This window comes from Cuculus canorus, chromosome 2, assembly GCF_017976375.1.
Source record: "Cuculus canorus isolate bCucCan1 chromosome 2, bCucCan1.pri, whole genome shotgun sequence".
Lineage (NCBI taxonomy): Eukaryota > Metazoa > Chordata > Aves > Cuculiformes > Cuculidae > Cuculus > Cuculus canorus.
This window is the reverse complement of record NC_071402.1, coordinates 124,251,758-124,271,651: the sequence shown is the minus strand read 5'-3', so window position 1 is coordinate 124,271,651 and position 19,894 is coordinate 124,251,758. Positions and strand designations below refer to the sequence as shown.

At 38.9% G+C, this 19,894-nt stretch overlaps 1 protein-coding gene across 3 annotated transcripts in view; it reads left to right on the top strand.

The window, feature by feature from the left end:
• The window catches only part of CHN2 (chimerin 2), a 167,768-nt gene that overhangs the window by 56,090 nt on the left and 91,784 nt on the right, over nucleotides 1-19,894 (top strand). For all 3 annotated transcript variants that reach the window (XM_054057528.1, XM_054057529.1, XM_054057530.1), the window contains exon 2: nucleotides 11,383-11,421. In XM_054057528.1, the coding sequence (XP_053913503.1) occupies nucleotides 11,383-11,421 (39 nt within the window). The remainder of the gene's footprint in view (nucleotides 1-11,382; nucleotides 11,422-19,894) is intronic.

Genomic DNA, 19,894 nt, shown 5'->3' with positions numbered 1-19,894 from the left:
GGCAAAATATAGCTTCGTTTGAGGTGGCTCAGTCATTAGTTGGAAATAAACCTGCAGACACACAGCACCTCAGCCCCTGGATTCTCAAGGAAATGTATATTTTGGGATGTTTAGCTACTAGGATAATGCCAAGCTTTTCTGTATGATATAATAAATATATAGGAAAATCTTTTTTAGAAAGTGTTTCATATGGATTGATTTATTTACAAGATTAAATATCCGCCCCATCTCAGGTGGTGTTGAGATGAGAGCATTAGCTCAGCCTTTTACCCAGCTTTCCTGTCTCCCAGGATGGGAACAGAACTGCAGAGCAGCTACTAAGACTTGCAGTTCTTGCTTGGCACCAACCTTTCCTCTTAGCTTAAAAAATTTTGCTTCATATCGCTTTGGAGATTTGCCGAATTTTCCCAAAGGAGGGGCTTGGATTTGCTTTGTTCTCCTCTCTCTGTGCTCTGGAGTGACATTAGTGTAACTGTACTGACAGTTTGGGTCTCTCAGTGTGTGCGCACATGTTCGTTCTTTGGGAGTTAAAAAAATACTTGAACCTTGTTTTGTTAGATGAAGACTGGTACATTGTCAGAGGAAGAAAAGTCTCCTTGGTTTCCTTACTGGGAAGCAATTGATGAAAAGCATTTTTTTTTTTATCTGTAGCTATTGAAATTTACTCATTTACTGTTTATAGGGGAGCCAGTGCTGGGTTACAAAGATCAGCTGCTGATTTTGGCCCACAGAACAAAAAATGAGGATATTTGACGCTGAACTTGATCATTCAGAATAGAAGTCACAGTAGAAAGCACACTTGACTCACACTTGACTGTATTCAGTATTGGTTATTACGTAACTGCTAGATGCTTATAGCAAATACATTTACTAAGCTTTCTGTTGTTTGGTTTTTTTTTTTTTCCCTTGTGCCTCTGCCATGAAATATAGGGAATATTATTCTGCCAGAACCTTAGCCTTATTCATAATTAATTGACCTTAGACAAAGTGTTTTAGTGGAATGAGTCAGAGAGTTTGATCAAAATTGTGGCACTTGTGTGTATCTTTAAAAATAACTGGCCTTTCTGTAATAATACAGAAGCAAAATCAATTTTTACAGTGGGAATTCCTGCTTTCACTGTATTTGATTTACTTGTCACATATAGAGAAGCTTCGTGTGTTCTAAGACAAATAAACTCAGTGTTCTTGCATTATAAGCATCTTTAAAATTTGCAAAGTAGGAAATCTGGGTATTAGCCAAGCTGCAGTCACATTTTCTGTTTTATATATTCCAGGTGGCTAAATTCTGTCCTCCCACTCAGTGCCACTGGAGGCACTTTTAAATCTGTCCTATGAGCACTAGTTTGGATGTGTTTTCCTTTGGAGATTAAAATGTTAGTGAGATACGGGGTTTGCCTCATATGACATGCCACAAACCATTGTGTTTTTCTAGGAAAAATGCGGTAAACTTTGTGAGTTACAAAGCTGCAAAGCAAAATTGTCACTTGTCATCAGGCATCAGGATATTTTGCACAGCCCTGTAGCTTAGTTTGATAAAGCTGTAGAAGACCTATGTGTATTTTAAATTTTCTAGTGTTTCATACAAGGTATTTTGCAATTATATGGTACTGTAAGAACTCATTATCAACTGTAAAAGTGCCAGGCTGTAGTAAAAAGCTCTTGGAAGAATTACAGGCTTCCACAAGGCAATTAAAATTCCTCCTGACTAAGGAAACAATGCATAAACCATATACTTCTGAGGAGAAGTAGTCCATTATAGTTTTCTAGCAATTTTAAATAGTGGTAGTAAATCTTTTATTGCTAAGATTGAAAGGAGGAAAGTGTTACATAGACCTTTCTAAGACATAAGAATCTTGTCAGCATAAACATATTATTATGGAATTGAATTTTAAGAAGATCACAGAATCATACAATGGTCGAGATTGGAAGGGACCTCTGGAGATGATCTGGTCCAACTCCCCTGCTAAAGCAGTCTCACCTACAGCAGGTTGCACAGGAACACGTCCAGGCAGGTTTTGAATATCTCCAGAGAAGGAGGTTCCACAATCTTCCTGGGCAGCCTGTTCTGGTGCTCCATCACACTCACAGTAAAGAAGTTTTTTCCACATATTGAGGTGGAACTTTATTTGTTTCAATTTGTGCCCGCTGACCCTTGTCCTTTCGTTATGCCTTGAAGATAAGCATTTCTATTATTTAGATCCAAATTAATAACTGTAGGAACAGCAGTAATGGAGTAGTGGTTAAATGGTGGCTGGCGATACAGTAGAAAAGACTTCTGAAGTGTTTGTCCACTTCTACAACATACTTGAAGACAAGGTAGGTGCCTCAGTAATAGCTGACATTGTTTAATCAAACCCATTTTTAAGAGTTAAATTGAAGATCCAGAAACTAACTTTATCTGAAATAATAATTCAGTTGGCCTTGAATGTAACTGGCATATGTAGATAAAACTGCCCACCAAAGAATATAATTGAAAGAAAAATGTCAGGTTTTTGTTAAGTACACAGGTACAGTATTGCTTCTTATCCTAGGAGCCCTGATTATTCAGTTTTATCACAGAGCTGTGGGAATGATTAATATGCTTTGCAGGTGGGAGGTGTTTTTCCTGTTTTTCATGCTTAAATGTGTAGAAGCAAATATTGCAACAGTACTAGAGGGCCTATAAAGGAAGCCAAAGAAAGATCTAATTATTTGCTAAGCTTTCATTCTTCTGCAGGTTATGGTGCATGCTGTGGGTGGCAAAGTGGTTCTGATCTCTGATATTTGAGCCTTGCAGTTGTGTTTGGGCTGCAGAGGTCAGTAAGGTCCCCAGTTAGGAGTAGCCCCTGTGCCAAGCACAGTGCGTTTTGGGATTTTTGTAAGTTGCTGGTATAAATTCTCTGAATCAGATGGCTTTACTGAGCAATAACAGTTCCAGAGTTTCCACCTGATTCCAAGTCTGCAGTTTCAACTTTTAAAAATATATCCACTTCTGTATCCAGGGTGAATGTGAGGTTGGATGGGGAAGACCAAGGTGATCTCTGAAAAGCTGTTGAACAGCCTCCACAGACAGCTTCAGGACTAGGACCACCTCATACCCTTGAACAGTCAAAAGCAATCCCTTGCGCCCTTTCTTAGAGAGATGATCAAATGACACACATCAAAAATAACAGTTAGCAAAAGCAATTATTTGGATTTTGCTAAAGGTTAATAAGTTTTCAGGGAATGTGCTAGCTCCTTTGACAAGCCAGATAAACGGGCATCATGTCAATGTGTGAGTGCATTTCTGGAACAGAGAATGTGCTGACACTACTTCAACATAAATGCTCTAATTGAAATACTTCACAGTGACCCTTTTAATGCCATTTTTTAGCATTACTGCAGTTATTTTGGTCACATGTTTTTTCATACAATGCCTGGACTGCTTAGCTGAGTCCAGGGATCATTGGAGTGTTGCACAGGGAGGGGATGGGTTGGGATGCAATAAATAAATTACTGGAAATGCCTAGCCACATTCTGCATAGTGATAACATTACTTCAGCAGAGCTATTCTCCTATATGGCAGCTGATTATCTGGTCTTGATTTTTAGCCAGGAACTAACTGGTCATTAGTTAGGAGCTAAAGTATGTCTCTGTAAGACGAGATCTGCTAATGTGATGTGATTTAACTCATGTCATGTGTTAATTCCAACCAAAGAAATGTCAATCTTTCAGTCAGTCAGAGCCCAGATTGTGCCATTCTTATGTCTTGATACCTCTGGTTTATAGATTAAAAACATGAAAATGTGAAAATAACCGTGTTACATTTTAATTACACTTGCATTAGGTAAAATACAGAATGGTACCAAGCATTGGGGCATAATTTTTAGTGACCAGATTAAATTTAATGGCAGCCATTGACTCAAACAGAAGTTTGGCAGTCAAGCATGAAGGAGATATTTTGTGGTTTTTTCATTGTCTGCCTTTCCAGTTTTTAGAGACAAACCTTTAATGACTTGCATGAGGAAATTCTTCATTGTTGCTCTGTCATCAAAATGTTTCAAAGCACCTAAATGACAGTGTCTCTTAAATGCCATCCAAAGTAATAGGTTCGGTGTGATTCAGCGTTAAGAAGAACCTACCTGCCTAAGATTAGGCTGTGTGAATACCTCTCTACACTCTTAAATCTTAAAGATATCCCAGGAAATATTTAAGGCATTGGGAATATTTGCATTGACTCACTTAGACCCCTGTCAGGTTCTTAGATTTGCTCTCCAGAAGAGCCTGCTCAGTTCTGTTTCGTGGGCTCCACACAGTAGCCATAGGAAAGACTAGTCTCCTAATGAGACTTCTAATACTGGAGTTGTAAAAATACTCTTCCCCTTTACACTTACCCTGCTGATATTGAGAACCCTGCTTATTCCTTGTCTCCGTTTCCAAATTTTGAATGATATTTTGAACACTTCTAATTCTCTTTAAATCTGTGCAGAACAGAAAGGTAGATTTTTTAATTAAATGGGATATTGCTCCAATTGTGTGGTCATAGCTGGCTGAACACCCCTCACCAACTACAGAACATGGCTCTTTAAGCTTTTGTTCTACAAGTTTAGCTGTGGATTCAAATAATTCAAATCTCCTGTTGGTCTAAGTCCATAATTCATTTATTTCACATTGTTATTTTATTTGATATTTGATAACTCTTCTAAATTATTAAATTTACCTAGTTGCATGATCTTTCATTTGCATTTTAGTAAGACAGACATTTACAGTAAACAAAATTATCCATGGACTGACCACTTGTCTACTACTGGAAAGATACTGGTTTAAAATCTGAAGCAAAAGCAGGACAGAGCACAATTTGGAAAGGCTCTGATTCATGGAAGAGACTAAATTAACTACCTTTACAGCAGTGGCTTCTAATAGCAAGTTTATGGTAGGCAAAAGCAAAAGATCCAAAGTAGCTGTCAATTTACATTGTGGTTATTAAAAGCTTACTGTTTCAGTCTAATTGTTGTGCGAGGGAGAACTCCACCTCTTTTGTGAGCATTTCTTGACATTTTAAATTACATACTATGCTGGTTTTTTTTAAAAAAAGAGAATGGTGTGATGGGAAGCACCCATCATCTGAATTAATATACCAATTATAAACTATGTTGCAAATAAACAGTTTGATCATTTCTGTTTCCGTGCCTTACACTGAAAGTTGAAGTGTCTCATTAAAACAAGAGCTGAAGTCTTATTCCATATTTTAGCTGTCCACGTAGCGAAGATGAGAAAGTTCAGTGATAAAGCTGGCAACTGCTGGCTCCTCCGTAGGCAACTGTGTGTTCTGAATGAAACATTAAACAGAGCTTTTGACATGCTGAAATGTTTCAGTAGCTACATCGCTAATTATTAACTGCAAGAGAATTAATTTTGCTTTTCAAAAGAACAGTGACTTTTCAGGAGTTAAAGAGAGGCGCTCATTTGACAGTATGATTATTTGCAACTTAAAAAATAATAATGTTCTTTCTTAAAGTGTAGTCAGATGTGCCTGCAAGGACAGTTACTGGATGTAATAGAAGTAATCATAACGCCCAAAGGTATCTGCCAAATGACAATCAAACATAGAAAAAAGTGCCTATTTAAAATACTTTGCAAAATTACTGCATTATGAGGTGGTTGTGTATGCTGATGGGCTACATTAGGAGGAGTGTTGCCAGCAGAGTGAGGGAAGTGATCCTTCCCCTCTGCTCAGCACTGATAAGGCGACACTTGGAATACTGTGTTCAGGTTCTGGGATCCCCAGTACGAGGAACATGGATGTGCTGGGTAGAGTCCTACAGAGGGCCACTAGAGTGGTGCAGGGATTGGAGCTTCTGTTCTATGAGGAAAGACTGAGAGAGCTGGGACTGTTCAACCACTAGAAGAGAAGGCTTGGGGAGATCTTATCTAAGTGTATAAATAACTGAAGAGGGGGTGCAAAGAGGACAGAGCCAGGCTCTTTTCAGTGGTCGCCAGTGGCAGAACAGGAGGCAGTGGGCACAAAAATGAAACACAGGAAACACTTTCTCACTGTGAGGGTGACTGAGCACTTGCTCCGGTTGCCTAGGGAGATTGTGAAGTTTCCATCCATGGAGACCGATATTCAGAAGCCATCTGGACATGATCCTGCACAACTGGCTCTAGGTGTTCCTGCTTGAGTAGGGGGTTTGGACCAGATAACCTCCAGAAATGCCATCCAACCTCAACCATTCTGTGATTCTGTGATGCCCATCCCTGTTACAGTCAATTCTATAATATAATTCTAGCGATATGAAGAAAAATATATGTACCTGAAGAGTACAAACTGTTCATCTCTCACATAGGCTTTTACTCAACAGTTATTGTTATACATATAATTACATCTATAAAAATAAGAAAAATGTTCTTAATGATATACGCTAACGTAATGTAAAACTGAAAAATCTCTTTAAAGGGAATATACAAGAAGCATTAAAATACAAGTAATTATTAGTCTTGGTCCTGAAAATAGCAATAGAAGTTGAAAATTAGTAACTAGACTTGGTCATCCAGTGAATCATTTATTTGCACACTGCCAGTAAGCCAGGGACTTCCAAACTGGCTCTTCCTCACACACAAGTGTCTCTTCGTGCACACATAAGTCATAGTTTTAAAATCAGTTCTTACTGAAAAGGAAGTCTGAACTTGAGACAGTGGTGACAGAAAATCCAGGGTCAGGCAGTTCTTCTAAGGTGAACTGCAGTATGTTTTTTATAATCCAATAGTAAGGACAAAGGCCAAAAAAAAAAAAGTCTTCTCTTTCATAGTGGCTATGAAGAAATTAGCAAAGAGTCATGGTCATCCACTGGTAGCTGTCTTGCCACTGGTCTGCGTACCTCTTTACTTCCATAGGAAGCGCAAATACTTTTTTAGAATATCTAGGACTGGACGGACATGACTATAGCTCCAGCATGGATATTGGTTACTGTTCCCCTTATAATTAGAAATGCCACTTATAAGTCAAATATTTGATTTATATGACATAATTTGTGATCTTTCCTGTAAAATAAAATTTTCGCTTTCCAGTGCATTACCAGTCTTGGTAGTCAGAAGAATCAAAGTTTTAGCTTAATTAGCATCTTATTAGTCCCATTCCCAGTGCTGGTAGCACAAAACTACAGGTATTGGCATTACATCATCTTCTTCATAAAGTACAAGGAAGTAGTAAAAATCAATTGAGTCATTCCAGTATCTTTCACAACTATGTCCAGAAAAGCGTCACCTTTGGTACAGAGCCAGGCATGGAGAAGAGCAAGGTTTGAAGTCCATGTTACTTACTGTATAATTAATTTAAGCCTATTTCTCAGAAATTGCTTAAGAATGACTCTGAGTAAGGTATTAACCATTTACCACCTGTCATTTACAGAAATAGTATTCTGTCTTCATGTTTCTTAGAAGAAAACTTACATAGTTTTACTTTCATCTGTCTGATTAAAGCTTTGCCAGCTTTCCAGTACTCCCTTTACTACAGTCTTTTGACACTTATGCAGCTTTACAGTGCTCCATCAGCTTTATGAAAATATTTTATTCCTAAGATGCTTTTCACCCTCTCTTCCTTGTGAACAGTAAGCAAATTAGATGGAGGACTAACCTGCTTTTCCTTACTCCTGCTTTCCAATCCCACAGTATCATTTTTAGTTTGACAATTTTCTGCAGTATCTTTTCACATCAATTATGCATGCAGTGAGAAAACTTCTAGTAGCTGTAATTTTCCCCAGGAGTCAGCATTTGCCATTCCTTTTGCCTTTCTGTTTAGCATACAACTAACTTCTAGTTATTTTTTTTAGGTCTAATAACTATCAACCTTCTCAATGTTTCTACGCTTTTACTTACTTTTACTTTGCTTGTTGTCTGTAATGTTATTCATGGAAGTCTCTCCTACTCTTTTGCTGTACATAATTCCAAACTATATCTTTTGTGTATATTCAAATGGTTGCATAATAAACAAGTTATTAATTAGTGGTCTGCTCTTCTTCCATTCACATATTCTTTACTTGTGGATGCCTTCTAAGCTTTCCAGTGAGTACTGCTTAGCTTTTCTGATTTTGCTAAGGTCATTTCTGATACAGCATTGGTAAGACTCAAAATAATAAAAAAGATCTAAACTGGGCGTTCTGTAATTCTTTTACAGTGAGCCTCTCTGGATTCAGAAAGCTGTATCCTAGCTAGCTCTGTGACATTTTGTTGAGTTTTTCAAAGCTGATACTCATCTTATACTGTGACAACTGCTTTCAACCTTAGCTGCCTCAGTTTCTGAACTTAGACAAGAAGTCACTGTTAAAAGCATGAACCCTTCAAGAAAGCAGCAATAGGAGAGATTCTGTCTTGTCACCTTAGAGTATGTCAGTAAATACTTTTTCCCATGCTGCCAGTCACAGTTGTGGTAGGCGTTATGATCAAAGTTTATGTTAGGAATATCATTTAGTGAGAGCCTAATGTGGGGCGGTTGTCGTTTGTGTGAAGTCTGATTGATTGATTTTTACTAAGTGGCTCAAAACTAAGGTCTGTGGTCCTTGCTGAGACCATTACCAGAAGTGAAGGCAGAAGTGGTGGGAGTTGAGGGTGTCATATAGTAATTGAGCTAACGACCCAAACTGTTATTGGCAATTTATGTAAATTTACTGTGCTAAGTTTGGTGATGGAGAGTGGAGCATGATTTAATGAGCAGAGCTACCTTATAATAAAAGAGGACTAATTAAAAAAAGAAGCGGAACAGATATCTCAAAAAGGGGCAAATAGTAATAACCCAAGATTTATCTCATTTGCCCCTTGATTTAAGAAGAGCTGAAGTTTAGTCTAATGTAGTCATCCAGAATGGGAGTCAGTATATTTCTGTGGTGAGTCAGGCGTGGTGATTGTTGTGCTAAGGCTAATTTCCATGCCAACAGCCATGTAGAATAGCATCTTCAGCTATATACGGTCCATGTCTAGACATGGGCTCAGTGCTCTCCTTCCACAGATGGTGCAAGAGGTCTATACCTGGGCTCCATTAAACATCTCCTTAATCCTTAAGCATGACCTCTGTCTCCAGGTTGTATTTAAATTATTTATTCTTTATTTCCCTCCAAATAGATGCCATCAAATATTATGCTTGATAGCTTGACAATAAACAGTGTTAATGCTGTCACCTATATGGAGTTTTGTTCCCTGTGATTTAGGGATGTGTTATCAACTGAAGAGATCACAGGGAATGTTGCATTGCCTTGTAAGGGCAAATGTGGAGCCAGTGGTGGGTAGTTTTCCTCTGAGAGTGCTGCCCTTAAGAATTATTTTAGCTATTGAGGAATGGTTCTGTCCGCTCTTTCCTGGGCTGACAGATTCATAACCGTGACAAATCTAACCTAATCATCGGGAGTTTTGTTTTATGACTGTCTCCTGGATGATTGTTTGCCACCTAGGCTGCCGTGTTTCCACACCATCAGTCTGTCTCAAGCTAATGAAGCACTTTATGACCACTTGTACATCAGCTTTAACTGTTCAATTTACTGTGCTCTTTCTAATTAATTTGAAAGACCAAAGCAACAATTGATACTTGTCGAGTTTTCATTGTTTCTCCCACTATTATTTCCTTTTCTGAAGTCACAAGTATAAATAATCACATATTTGCATTACCTCAATGTTTCTCCTGTTGGGAAAAGTAAATTAAGTGAACAAGCAAAGTCAGAAATTCTCTTGCAGTAGTGCTGAAGTATGACAGAGGAATTTAATACACAATATTATGGTGCTATGGTCAACTGTATGTGGAGCAACAGATGTACAGAGAAAGAAATAGTAATATATTATTATAATATGAGAGGAGAAAAAATTAGTCAGCTCTTGCATGAATAAATTTCACTGGTCTCACGAATAGTTTTCTATAATATAAAATAATCCTTCTGTATAATGAACTTGCAAGCTAATTACTCTTGGATTGGCCCAGCACGGTATACCTCTGTCAGTTTGGGAGCATTTTAAATTTTGCCAAAGTTGTGAAGTGGATACAATTGAAGCTGGAATTAAATGGGTTTCCCAATCAATATATCTGCAAATTGTTGCAGGGTATTATTTCAGGTAGTAACTGTGATCATTAATAGATCTATCCTTTTTTAAAAAACAATAGAATTAAAAGTGGCAGATGGTAGTTAATGATTAACTTTCTTAATAAACAAATTTTTGCAGGGATATATTTGAAGTGGTTGTGTGTATATAAATAGACAGGGAGCATGAGCTCTGCAACTATAATTGAATTACATTAGCATAACTTAAGTAGAAGGTTAGTAAATACCAAACACCTTCATTAACTTGCACAGTAATCCGAGGTTAATGACATACTCCTGTAAATGACTCTTTAAAGTGTTTGGCAACATGGCAGTGTAGAGCCAAACTAGTACCTGATATACCCCACCCTTGTGGCTGGTGTATGGTAACTTATTTAACTCTTGCTGCTCAAACTTGGCCTCTGCCAGGATTTCTTGAGGTTGAAGCAACAGCCTTCCTTGAAGAGAGATGGAAACTGCTCTGTGGAGTGGGAATGTGCACTTTCTGTGCCCTCCAGTTGCGCCAGTCTGCCACCCAGCCTGGAGAGCCCTTTGCTTACTGGGCTTTTAATACAGGGAGGGGGACTCAGGCTCTACAGACTTAAACTTTTAAACACAGAAGCTCAGCTCCCTCTGCCAAAAATTTACCCAGCAATAGTGTATAACTCTCAAACTAACAGAAGATACCGACTCATTTTGTACCCCCTCAGTCAACAAGGGCAGTAATAGTCTGTTTCCAATTACAGGTTTTGCAGTCTTTCCTTTTCTAAGGATTATTATTATATTATTTTATTATTTGATTATTATTTTTGCTGATGCAGTTTCTGGAAAATGCGCCAATTACATGTTCTAGTCAGTTCAAGAAGTATATTTGAATGTTGTTGCTGGAGCTGTCAGGTCTGTGCATCAGAGTCCAGCCTGAGCTCTTCATCATTTTAGTGAAGGCGCGTATTATTAATTGATGCTCATTCTAAAATCTTAATAACAGGATCGGAAGCTAGACAGAAAAACAGTAGTGATTTGTTGGCTTATCATACCAAGTAAAGTAAATAAAGAATGTAGTTGCCAGTCTAGCTAATTATTTTAAAAATACTGGTGAGTCAGGAAACTATATGCAGATTGGTAAGAAATTAAATGCTGTTACATTTGAATAAGTTGGAAGAAGCACATTGGATCCACAAGTGGTTGAAATTTATATTCTTCTCTCACATAGGAACCTCTACTGTAAATTAGCTAGCATCTCTCTTGGGAAAGAAATGTGAATTTTGCTGACAGGCTGAGGTCTCTCAGCAGAAAAATGCATGCTGACAGTTTGACCCAGTGGCCAATTGACTGATTTCTGTCTCCCTTTCTTCTTCTATTTCAGATGCTGAAGAATACCAGCCTCCAATATGGAAATCATACTGTGAGTATGCCAGAAATTTGAATAATCTTAGTACCTTACCAAGGTGTCACTCTTAGGTCTTTTCCCTTTCTTTGTTTAGGAAAAAGACGTAAATGTACTAAATGCTTGTAGAAATTTATGTATGGCACAACAGTGAAACCTGAACTTCTCTGGTTCTCTGTGGAGTCAGCGCAGCGGGGTTCCGAGTGCCAGACTCTCTGTGTTGCCTTACAAGCATGCAAATCCTGGATTTCATGGTTTCTCTGCTGAAGTTTTCAGGAAGGATTCCAGAGGTAGAGGTTAATGTTTCATGTGTTTACTAAAGGTCAGGCTTAAGTATACTTGTCTTTTTATATGGGTCACCAAACCACTTTAAGATAATAATATTTTTGATCCTTAGCAATAGAAGCTGATTTTTGAAGTGGTGGTGTGGAAGTTGGAGACACTATTATCAGTTCTTTGAACCTTCCTGTCTACCTTTAGAAAAATAATTTACATAGAGTGCAGTGCAGAGGTGCATATTTTATGCTCCTTTTGCTTTGTTCCAAAAGTGTTTTTAAACAAAGTAGCACAGACCTAAGACAAAATATTGGCTTTTAAAACCCTTACTAAAGATGACCTTCAAATCTGATCTTTTTTTTAAAAAAACCCTTACTGGAACTTTAATGAAATTGTACCTTTAGGTGTGGGAATTATTTTTTTTTTTCTGCTTGCCGATACAGGACTGTCCTAAGCAAAAGTGTTCCCTTTTGTTGTGGCAACTTCAAATTCAGTACAGTGCCATTACAAAAAGGAACTACAAAAAGACAGGGATCACAATAGTTATATGCATGTGCATGTATAATTTTAAAGACTTGAAAAAACTTGTTGACTTAACTTATACAGACATTAAACTACCCTGCTGACTTCAAAGACATCACCTTGATGGTACCTGAGAATGACATTCTGCCTCAGAATAGACTGGGATTTTTTCAACCAAAATTTGAATATGCCATTAAACTACAAAAATGGCTTATCCAAACACTCTTGTGCTAGAGACTTTTTCTTTATTGATGCAGTATTTTGAATGCATAAGAAAAAAATACTCCTTAAAAGTCTGCAAGAGTATATCGATTTGAGTTGGACCGTTCCACTGTTCTTTGCTGGGTATTTGGAAATAAGATGACACTTGAACATGTTTTTAGAAGAGAAACCTGGCTTACTGAAAAACAATGGAAAAGCTCCCATTGACTCTAATGAGACACGGATCTGAAATAACAGATTTTTTTTTCCTTTTGGCACTGAGAAAGTTTTCATTAAAAAGTCAGAGAAAACTTTTTTAAAAATTTTTAAAAATAGAATAAAGAAACAGAATATGAATATATCATTGCCTATTCAGATATACACAGGGTGTCGGTATTGTGGTAATGACAAATTCATGGCCTCAACATGTGAACACTATGCGTGAATGACCTTGGAAAAAATTAGACAGCTCCAAAATGCAGATAACAGTGTTAAGATTACAGAGCTTTATGGCTGAGACTGCTTAGTCTCAGCCGTAACATTTTTCATTGCAATGTTAAGTAAAGTATGCTTATTTACTCTGCTAGAAAAGTCCCAGTCTGGTAAATTAATTATTGAAGTTATGTCCAATGACAGCATTAATCAATGATGCAATCTACTTCTGTGTCTTATCACAGTTTTAAAGGAGTTGCATGTATTTCACTCTTAGAAGTTTTCTTTCACTGCCCAATTAACAATTTTTTGCGATGTATTTTAGCTAGTAACTTGGTTTTTAAGTTTGCTGACATATTATTAAGATACTTTATGTACAGTTTTGATTTCTTTTTAAGCCCTGGATAAATTTAGGTCCGCTATGTTGCCTTTTATTGATTAATGATCAAGACTTCAATCCTTCTAGCTTCTCAACAAAGGCAGATTTTTGTGTTTATGCAGGAGAAGTATTGAAATAAACAGTATTGCACATATCCATGGGCAAATGCCAGTCAAAGTGGAACAGCTCTTAGTATACAAGCCTTACTCTTTGGTATAATGTACAAGCTTGTTTCAGCTGTGTTTGGAAAAGATTGACACTTCTAATGCAGAAGATCCTCACTTCCTTATGAATAATAGTTAGAAGGTATATAGGATTAATTACAACATTTTTCAGGCTTTTTTTCTGATAGCCCCGGGACACTGAGAATAAAATAAGAATCGTTTTGTATCACAAGGAAGGAACTTGGGGGAAAAAGTCTGGAAAGTTACTAGCAATCAGGAATCTCTTTGCAGTGGGTTTGATTGCATTTAAATCCAGCTAACAGATCAACAAATGAATATCCAACAACCGATTTCTTTTTGTAGTCTGCTGTATGTTAGGAATGTTATATAAAATGGCATTTTACCTTTTTACTATCATGAGGTAGGAAAGAAAAGAAGATAAGAATCACAGGCACGTGGGTTGACAGGGAGTTCTGGGGTGAGCTGATCCGGCTTCCTACTTGAAGCATGACTGTTGTCAGCTCTTGAGCGGAACAGCCATGGCTTTGTTTAGCCATGTCCTGAAAACTTTCAGGGCTGAAGCCTTTGCCACCGTTGTGGGTAACCTGCTCCAGTGCTGCACTGCCCTTTTAGTGCACAACCAATGATCTTAACCTGCTTCATGGGACAAGTGGGCAATTTGTTCAGCTGCTGAAACGGCACAGTAATTTTTGACTTGCAGCTACTGAGATGATGTGCTTGAGTTTTGAAAAGATCTAAAATCGCTCTTCCCCTTTTACCACCATTGAGATTGGCATGTCCTAAGCAAGTCTAATGTCAATGCCACTTCAGTGTTTATTTGCATTATGTAAGATCTACATGCTGGTGTGAAGCAACATGGCAAGATGCAGAGCATCAGCTGATGCTATGCTTCAGCTCCTCACAAAGTTCCCCTGCTTTCTCCCCTTCAGCAAATAATAAGCACAGTGTCTGAGACTCAGTTTTGTTAGAAATTAAGGCTTTATTTCAGCCAAGCACTTAGGTTCCTAATTAAGCATGTGAATAATTCTGCAGAAATAGGACAGCTCATATTGTTCAAGCTCAGCACATGGACAAATGCCTGACTGACATGAGGCTGCGGAGGTAAAACTAAGAAACTCAATGAAACATCATCAGAGAGAAGGCAGCGTGTTTCTTTGCTGTTTTCTAAAAGCGACGATAGAAATTTTTCCTTTCCGCTGGAGCATCACTGAACAGTAGTCATAGGTGAGTTAAAAGAGGAAGCTTGATTTCCTGGCACACAGCAGAATGAAAAAAGTATGCAGAAATTGGTGATAGTTCTTTGGCAGAAGAGGATTAGGTGTTGATGTTTGCATGTCACCCCTTTGTTACTTAGACATCTCAGATTTCAGAATTAGACAGTTTTTTCTAAAACATATTGTAGAGTTTCCCTTATTCATCCCATGAGACAAGACTTGTCCTCTCGCAGGAGCAAAAGAGAGATATGTATTCTACCTGATTACTTTACATCTCAAAGAAATGTTCCCCTAGAAAGTAAATAATAGATTTAAGTTTTAATTTATAAATTTATAAGTTCCCAAGTGATTTTGATGCTGTGAATGCTGGCAAACTATCTGAATTATGAAACTGATAAAGATGTTCAAGAGCCAGTTGTAAGCTACTGCATTTTTCTATTACAGTGCTGCGTTTCACTCTCATATTTAGTGTGTGTTATTACTGTGCATATCATTTGCATCTGATGCTGTCTAGAAACCTACTCCCAGTCTGATCCTGTTCTATAAGCAGTAATAATGCATTTTCTTTTCTTGCACAGTTGACTTTTTATAAGATTCATTTTCTCAGGACTAAAATAATTAATGCATCATCATGTTCAAGTGTCATCTTTTTTATAATTAAAATGGGTTTGTCTCCAACTTGCCTATCAGCTCTAAATGCTGGAACAGACTGGGTCAGATGTCTATCACTTCTTACCACTGTATTAAATAAGTGTGATTTTCTATTATGTCAGTTAATCGTGTCCTTATATATTGGATTCTGTTTTAAGATTTTCAGAGGCAGAGGGGGGAAAATGAGACAGAAATGTAGGGCTTGCTTGTCATTCAAGTAAGTGAGGGGTATGTGCTTTCTGAACTCCTGACTATCCCCTGGACTCTTCTGAGGTTTCAGCAATGTCAGCCAGAGCATGAGTGCCCACAGTTTGGAAAAAAGTATATAATGAAATTGGGTAGAGCTGCAGAATGTTCAGCACTTCTGAAAATGAGGTCACCTAATGAGGTGTCTACGCTCATTGGAACTTAGCTGGAGGGCATGCTTTTCTCAAGTCACCTTAGCCATAATATTGCACTTGTATTCATAGCCCATTAGAAGGCTTTCATACAGCAATCATTCCAAGCAGAAACGGGAGAGAGCCTTTCTAAAGAGGAACATAGCTTTTGATAGGGTCACACTTAACTTTGCTCCTTAATGCCTTTGTCTGTGAGATACTGACTTTTCCTAGTTTTTCATTTAACTGGCCTTTCACTGTTGTTTTACCTCCTCCACCCTTGCCTTGCAGTGTGTCTTTTCTTGGCTGCTGTGTGCCTGTCTTTTCTCTGTTGTTGTTCTCCCACTGAACTGTTTGGCTTCCCCTACCACAATGCTAGTGGTGGTTCTCTGTCCTTTCTTGCTGTTCCCAATCTGTCTTCTCTCCCTCCATCTAATGATTCTCTCCCTGGTAGTTCCATGGGTTGTCCTTCTGTCATTTTAATGTCTTTCTATTTAAAGCTGATATGGCCAAATCTGAATTCTTTATCTTCCCCAGGAAACCATACCCCATTCATGATGTTTTCTGTGATTACCACTGTTCACAATCTCAATCGTGCTCATTACTTGGGGCCATTTTCTCATCCTGCACATTTAAGGCAGCATATAATTTGTTGTTATTATTATTTATTTGTATAGTAATACAAATTCTTCCTATATTTTCCTCTGATATATTTCTAAATTAGATGTCTTTTGCAGTTCAGATTATTGTGCAGATTAATTACCTGCGCCTCTCTGAGAGTGACAGCAACCTTTTCCAGTCTATTCAAAACACAGTTGTTAAGATGATTTGTCTTCCTTGCATTCATCATGAATCCCTGCACTGATTCATCCTACTGCATCATATCAGCATCCAGTTTTTTTGTGTTTGCTTTCAAGTCTTTCATGTATCTGCCCTGTCCTATTAGTCATTCCTTCCTTTGTTTTGTGAAATGCTGACTCTTCTCCCCACTCTTGCTTCTCCTGTGGTATCAGCCTCAGAGATCCTTCTGGTTATTTTGGAGAGCTTTTGATTTCTCATTTCTTATAAATGCAGCACATCACAAGATAGGATTCATATGTATTCTTCAGATCAACTTGTTTTACACCACAGCTGTCAAAGCTATCTTAGAAACAGCTTCACTAGCTTAATTTGCTATGTCAGTTAATACTTAACGGGTTTGATTATTGAAAAATAGGATTTTTATGAAGTATGATTTTTCAATTAAAATTGTATTGAATAAATTGCAAAAATAGATCTTTTACTTTAAATAGGAAGCAATCATATTCTTGTAATATTTTGAGTCCTTAGAATTCCTTCTCTCAAACGAAAATTTATGGAGGAAGAAAAAATTTACTATTTTCCTCTTGAATGTTTAGTATTAAGCATCAGTAACTTGCTGAATCAATGGTTATGCAGATTTCAGGTGTGCAGAAATGGAGTCTAAAAATCCTGATATTGTGCTCCAGAGTAATCTGAGTGTTAAAAAAAGGTCTCTGATTTTTGAAGCAAAATTTTCATACTTCACTCTGCAGTCCTATTATTTGATCAGAAAAGAGCAAAAGGAAGGCTTTGAATCTTACTCAGTCACACAGCTGAAGGAGGTGAGAAAGACCACTGGTTATCATGACTCCTGTGTAAAAGTAGTCGGAGATCTGGCCATGCTGAACAAAGCAGGTTAAATCCAAAGCCTTGGTACAAAATGGTTCGATGGTTGCATTCAGAAAGTAGTGGTCAACAGCTCTATGTCCACATGGAGATCCATAACAGGTGGTGTCCCTCAGAAGTCCATATTGGGACCAGTGCTCAGACAACCAGGTGATCAAGCCCAGTCAACATGGGTTTATGAAAGGCAGGTTCTGCCAAACTGACATGATTGCCTTCTATGACAAGGTGACCCACTTAATGGTTGAGGGAAAGGCTGTGGATGTAGTGTATTTGGACTTCAGTAAAGCCTTTGACACCGTTTCTCACAGTATCCTACTTGAGAAACTGGCAACCACCAGCCTGGGCAGGTGTACCCTCTGCTGGGTGAAAAACTGGCTCAATGGCCAGTCGCAAAGTGTCTCGGTAAATAGAGCTAAATCCAGTTGGAGACCAGTAACGAGTGGTGTTCCCCAGGGCTCGGTGCTGGGCCCAGTTCTGTTCAATATCTTTATCAAAGACCTGGACAAGGGGATCAAATGTACCCTTAGTAGAATTGCAGATGACACTAAGCTGGGAGGAAGCGTCAATCTGCTTGAGGGTAGGGAGGCTCTGCAAAGGGAACTGAACAGGCTGGATCAATGGGCTGAAGCCAACAAGATGAGGTTTAACGAGGCCAAGTGCATAGCGCTGCACTTGGGACACAACAACCCCATGCAGCAGCACTACAGGCTTGGGGAAGAGTGGTTTGAAAGCTGCCTGGAGGAGAAGGACCTGGGGGTGTTGGTTGACAGCCGACTGAACATGAGCCAGCAGGCCAATAGCATCTTGTCTTGTATCAGAAACGGTGTGACCAGCAGGATCAGGGAAGTGATACTGCCCCTGTAATCAGCACTGGTGAGGCCGCACCTTGAGTACTGTGTTCAGTTTTGAGCTTCATAACGTGAAAGACATTGAGGTGCTGGAGCACGTCCAGAGAAGAGCAACAAACCTGGTGAAGGGACTGGAGAACAAGTCTCACAAGGAGCAGCTGATGGAATTGGGGTTGTTTAGCTTAGAGAAGAGGAGGCTGAAGAGGCTTATCACTGTCTACAGCTGTCTGGAAGGAGGTTATAGAGAGGTGGGTATTGGTATCTCCTCCCAAGTGATAGGTGATAGGATGAGAGGGAATGGCCTCAAGCTGTGCCAGGGGAGGTTCTGACTGGACATTAGGAAAAACTTCTCCACTTTAAGGGTTATCAAGCACTGGAACAGACTGCCCAGAGAGGTGATTGAGTCTTTAAAAGATAGGTAGATGAAATGCTTAGGGATATGATTTAGTAGTAGACAGGTATGATTGGACTTGATGATCTCAAAGGTCTTTTCCAACCTAGGGATTCCATTATTCTATGAGCTGGCAATGTGCACCTGCAGCCCAGAAGGCCAACCGTGTTCTGGGCTGCATCAAAAGAAGCGTGGCCAGCAGGCCGAGGGAGGTGATTCAGCCCCTCTGCTCTTGTGAGACCCCACCTGAAGTATTGTGTCTAGTTCTGGAATTCTCAATATAAGAGGCATATGGAACTGTTGGAATGGGTCCAGAGGAGGGCTACAAAGACGATGAGAGGGTTGGAGCACCTCTTCTATAAGGACAAGCTGAGAGAGTTCGGGTTGTTCACCCTCGAAAAGAGAAGGCCATGGAGACCTTCGAGTGACCTTCCAGTACCCGAAGGGACCTACAAGAAAGATTGGGGGGGGATTTTTACAAGGGCATGTAGTGATAGGACTAGGAGGGGGTGGCTTTAAATAGGAAGGGGGAAAATTAAGATTAGGTGTTAGGAAGAAATTCTTCATGATGAGGGTGGTGAGGCACTGGCACAGGTTGCCCAAGGAAGCTGTGGATGCCCCACCCCTGGAGGTGTTCAAGGCCAGGTTGGATGGGGTTTTGAGCAGCCTGGTCTAGTGAGAGGTGTCTCTGACCATGGTATGGGGGTTGGAACTGGATGATCTTTAAGGTCCCTTCCAACCCAAACCATTCAATGATTCCATGATTAAAACTGATAGGTAATATAAGAAATTATAAACTCTCTTTCTGCACCCTTCCGAGGAGCTTGTGATGAAGGTTTGGTTGGAAAAAGGAGAAGATATAATTTCTTCCCTGTTGACATTACCAGAAAGCTTTGCCCCAAACAAACTTCCCCACTTGTCATGATTTATTGCTCCTAGCCCCATTTAAAGAGAAGGTGCTCAAAAATAACACCTACCATTTCAGTTCACTTTGTGTAACAGAGCTCCTGTGTTTTTCAAACCTACAGGTATTTATATTCCTCCCCTAATCTACCACCTTTCAGGGAATAATTCTGAGCTTCACGAGCATTAGGAAGACACCAGTACTAGAAACTTGATCTTTTAAAAAAATTCATAGACACAACCTGATCTTTCCAAATACAAGGTCAGCATACAGAAGACCTTTCTCGAGGGAGGCAGTCCAAACCTCTGGGATTTTTACTGGAGTTACGGAGAGACAGTCTGTCTGTGCTGGAATTGATTACTGTCATTGCATGTCAGCTTCCTCTCATGACTCTGGAGTGGAAAGGACAGAGAGGATCTCATTAA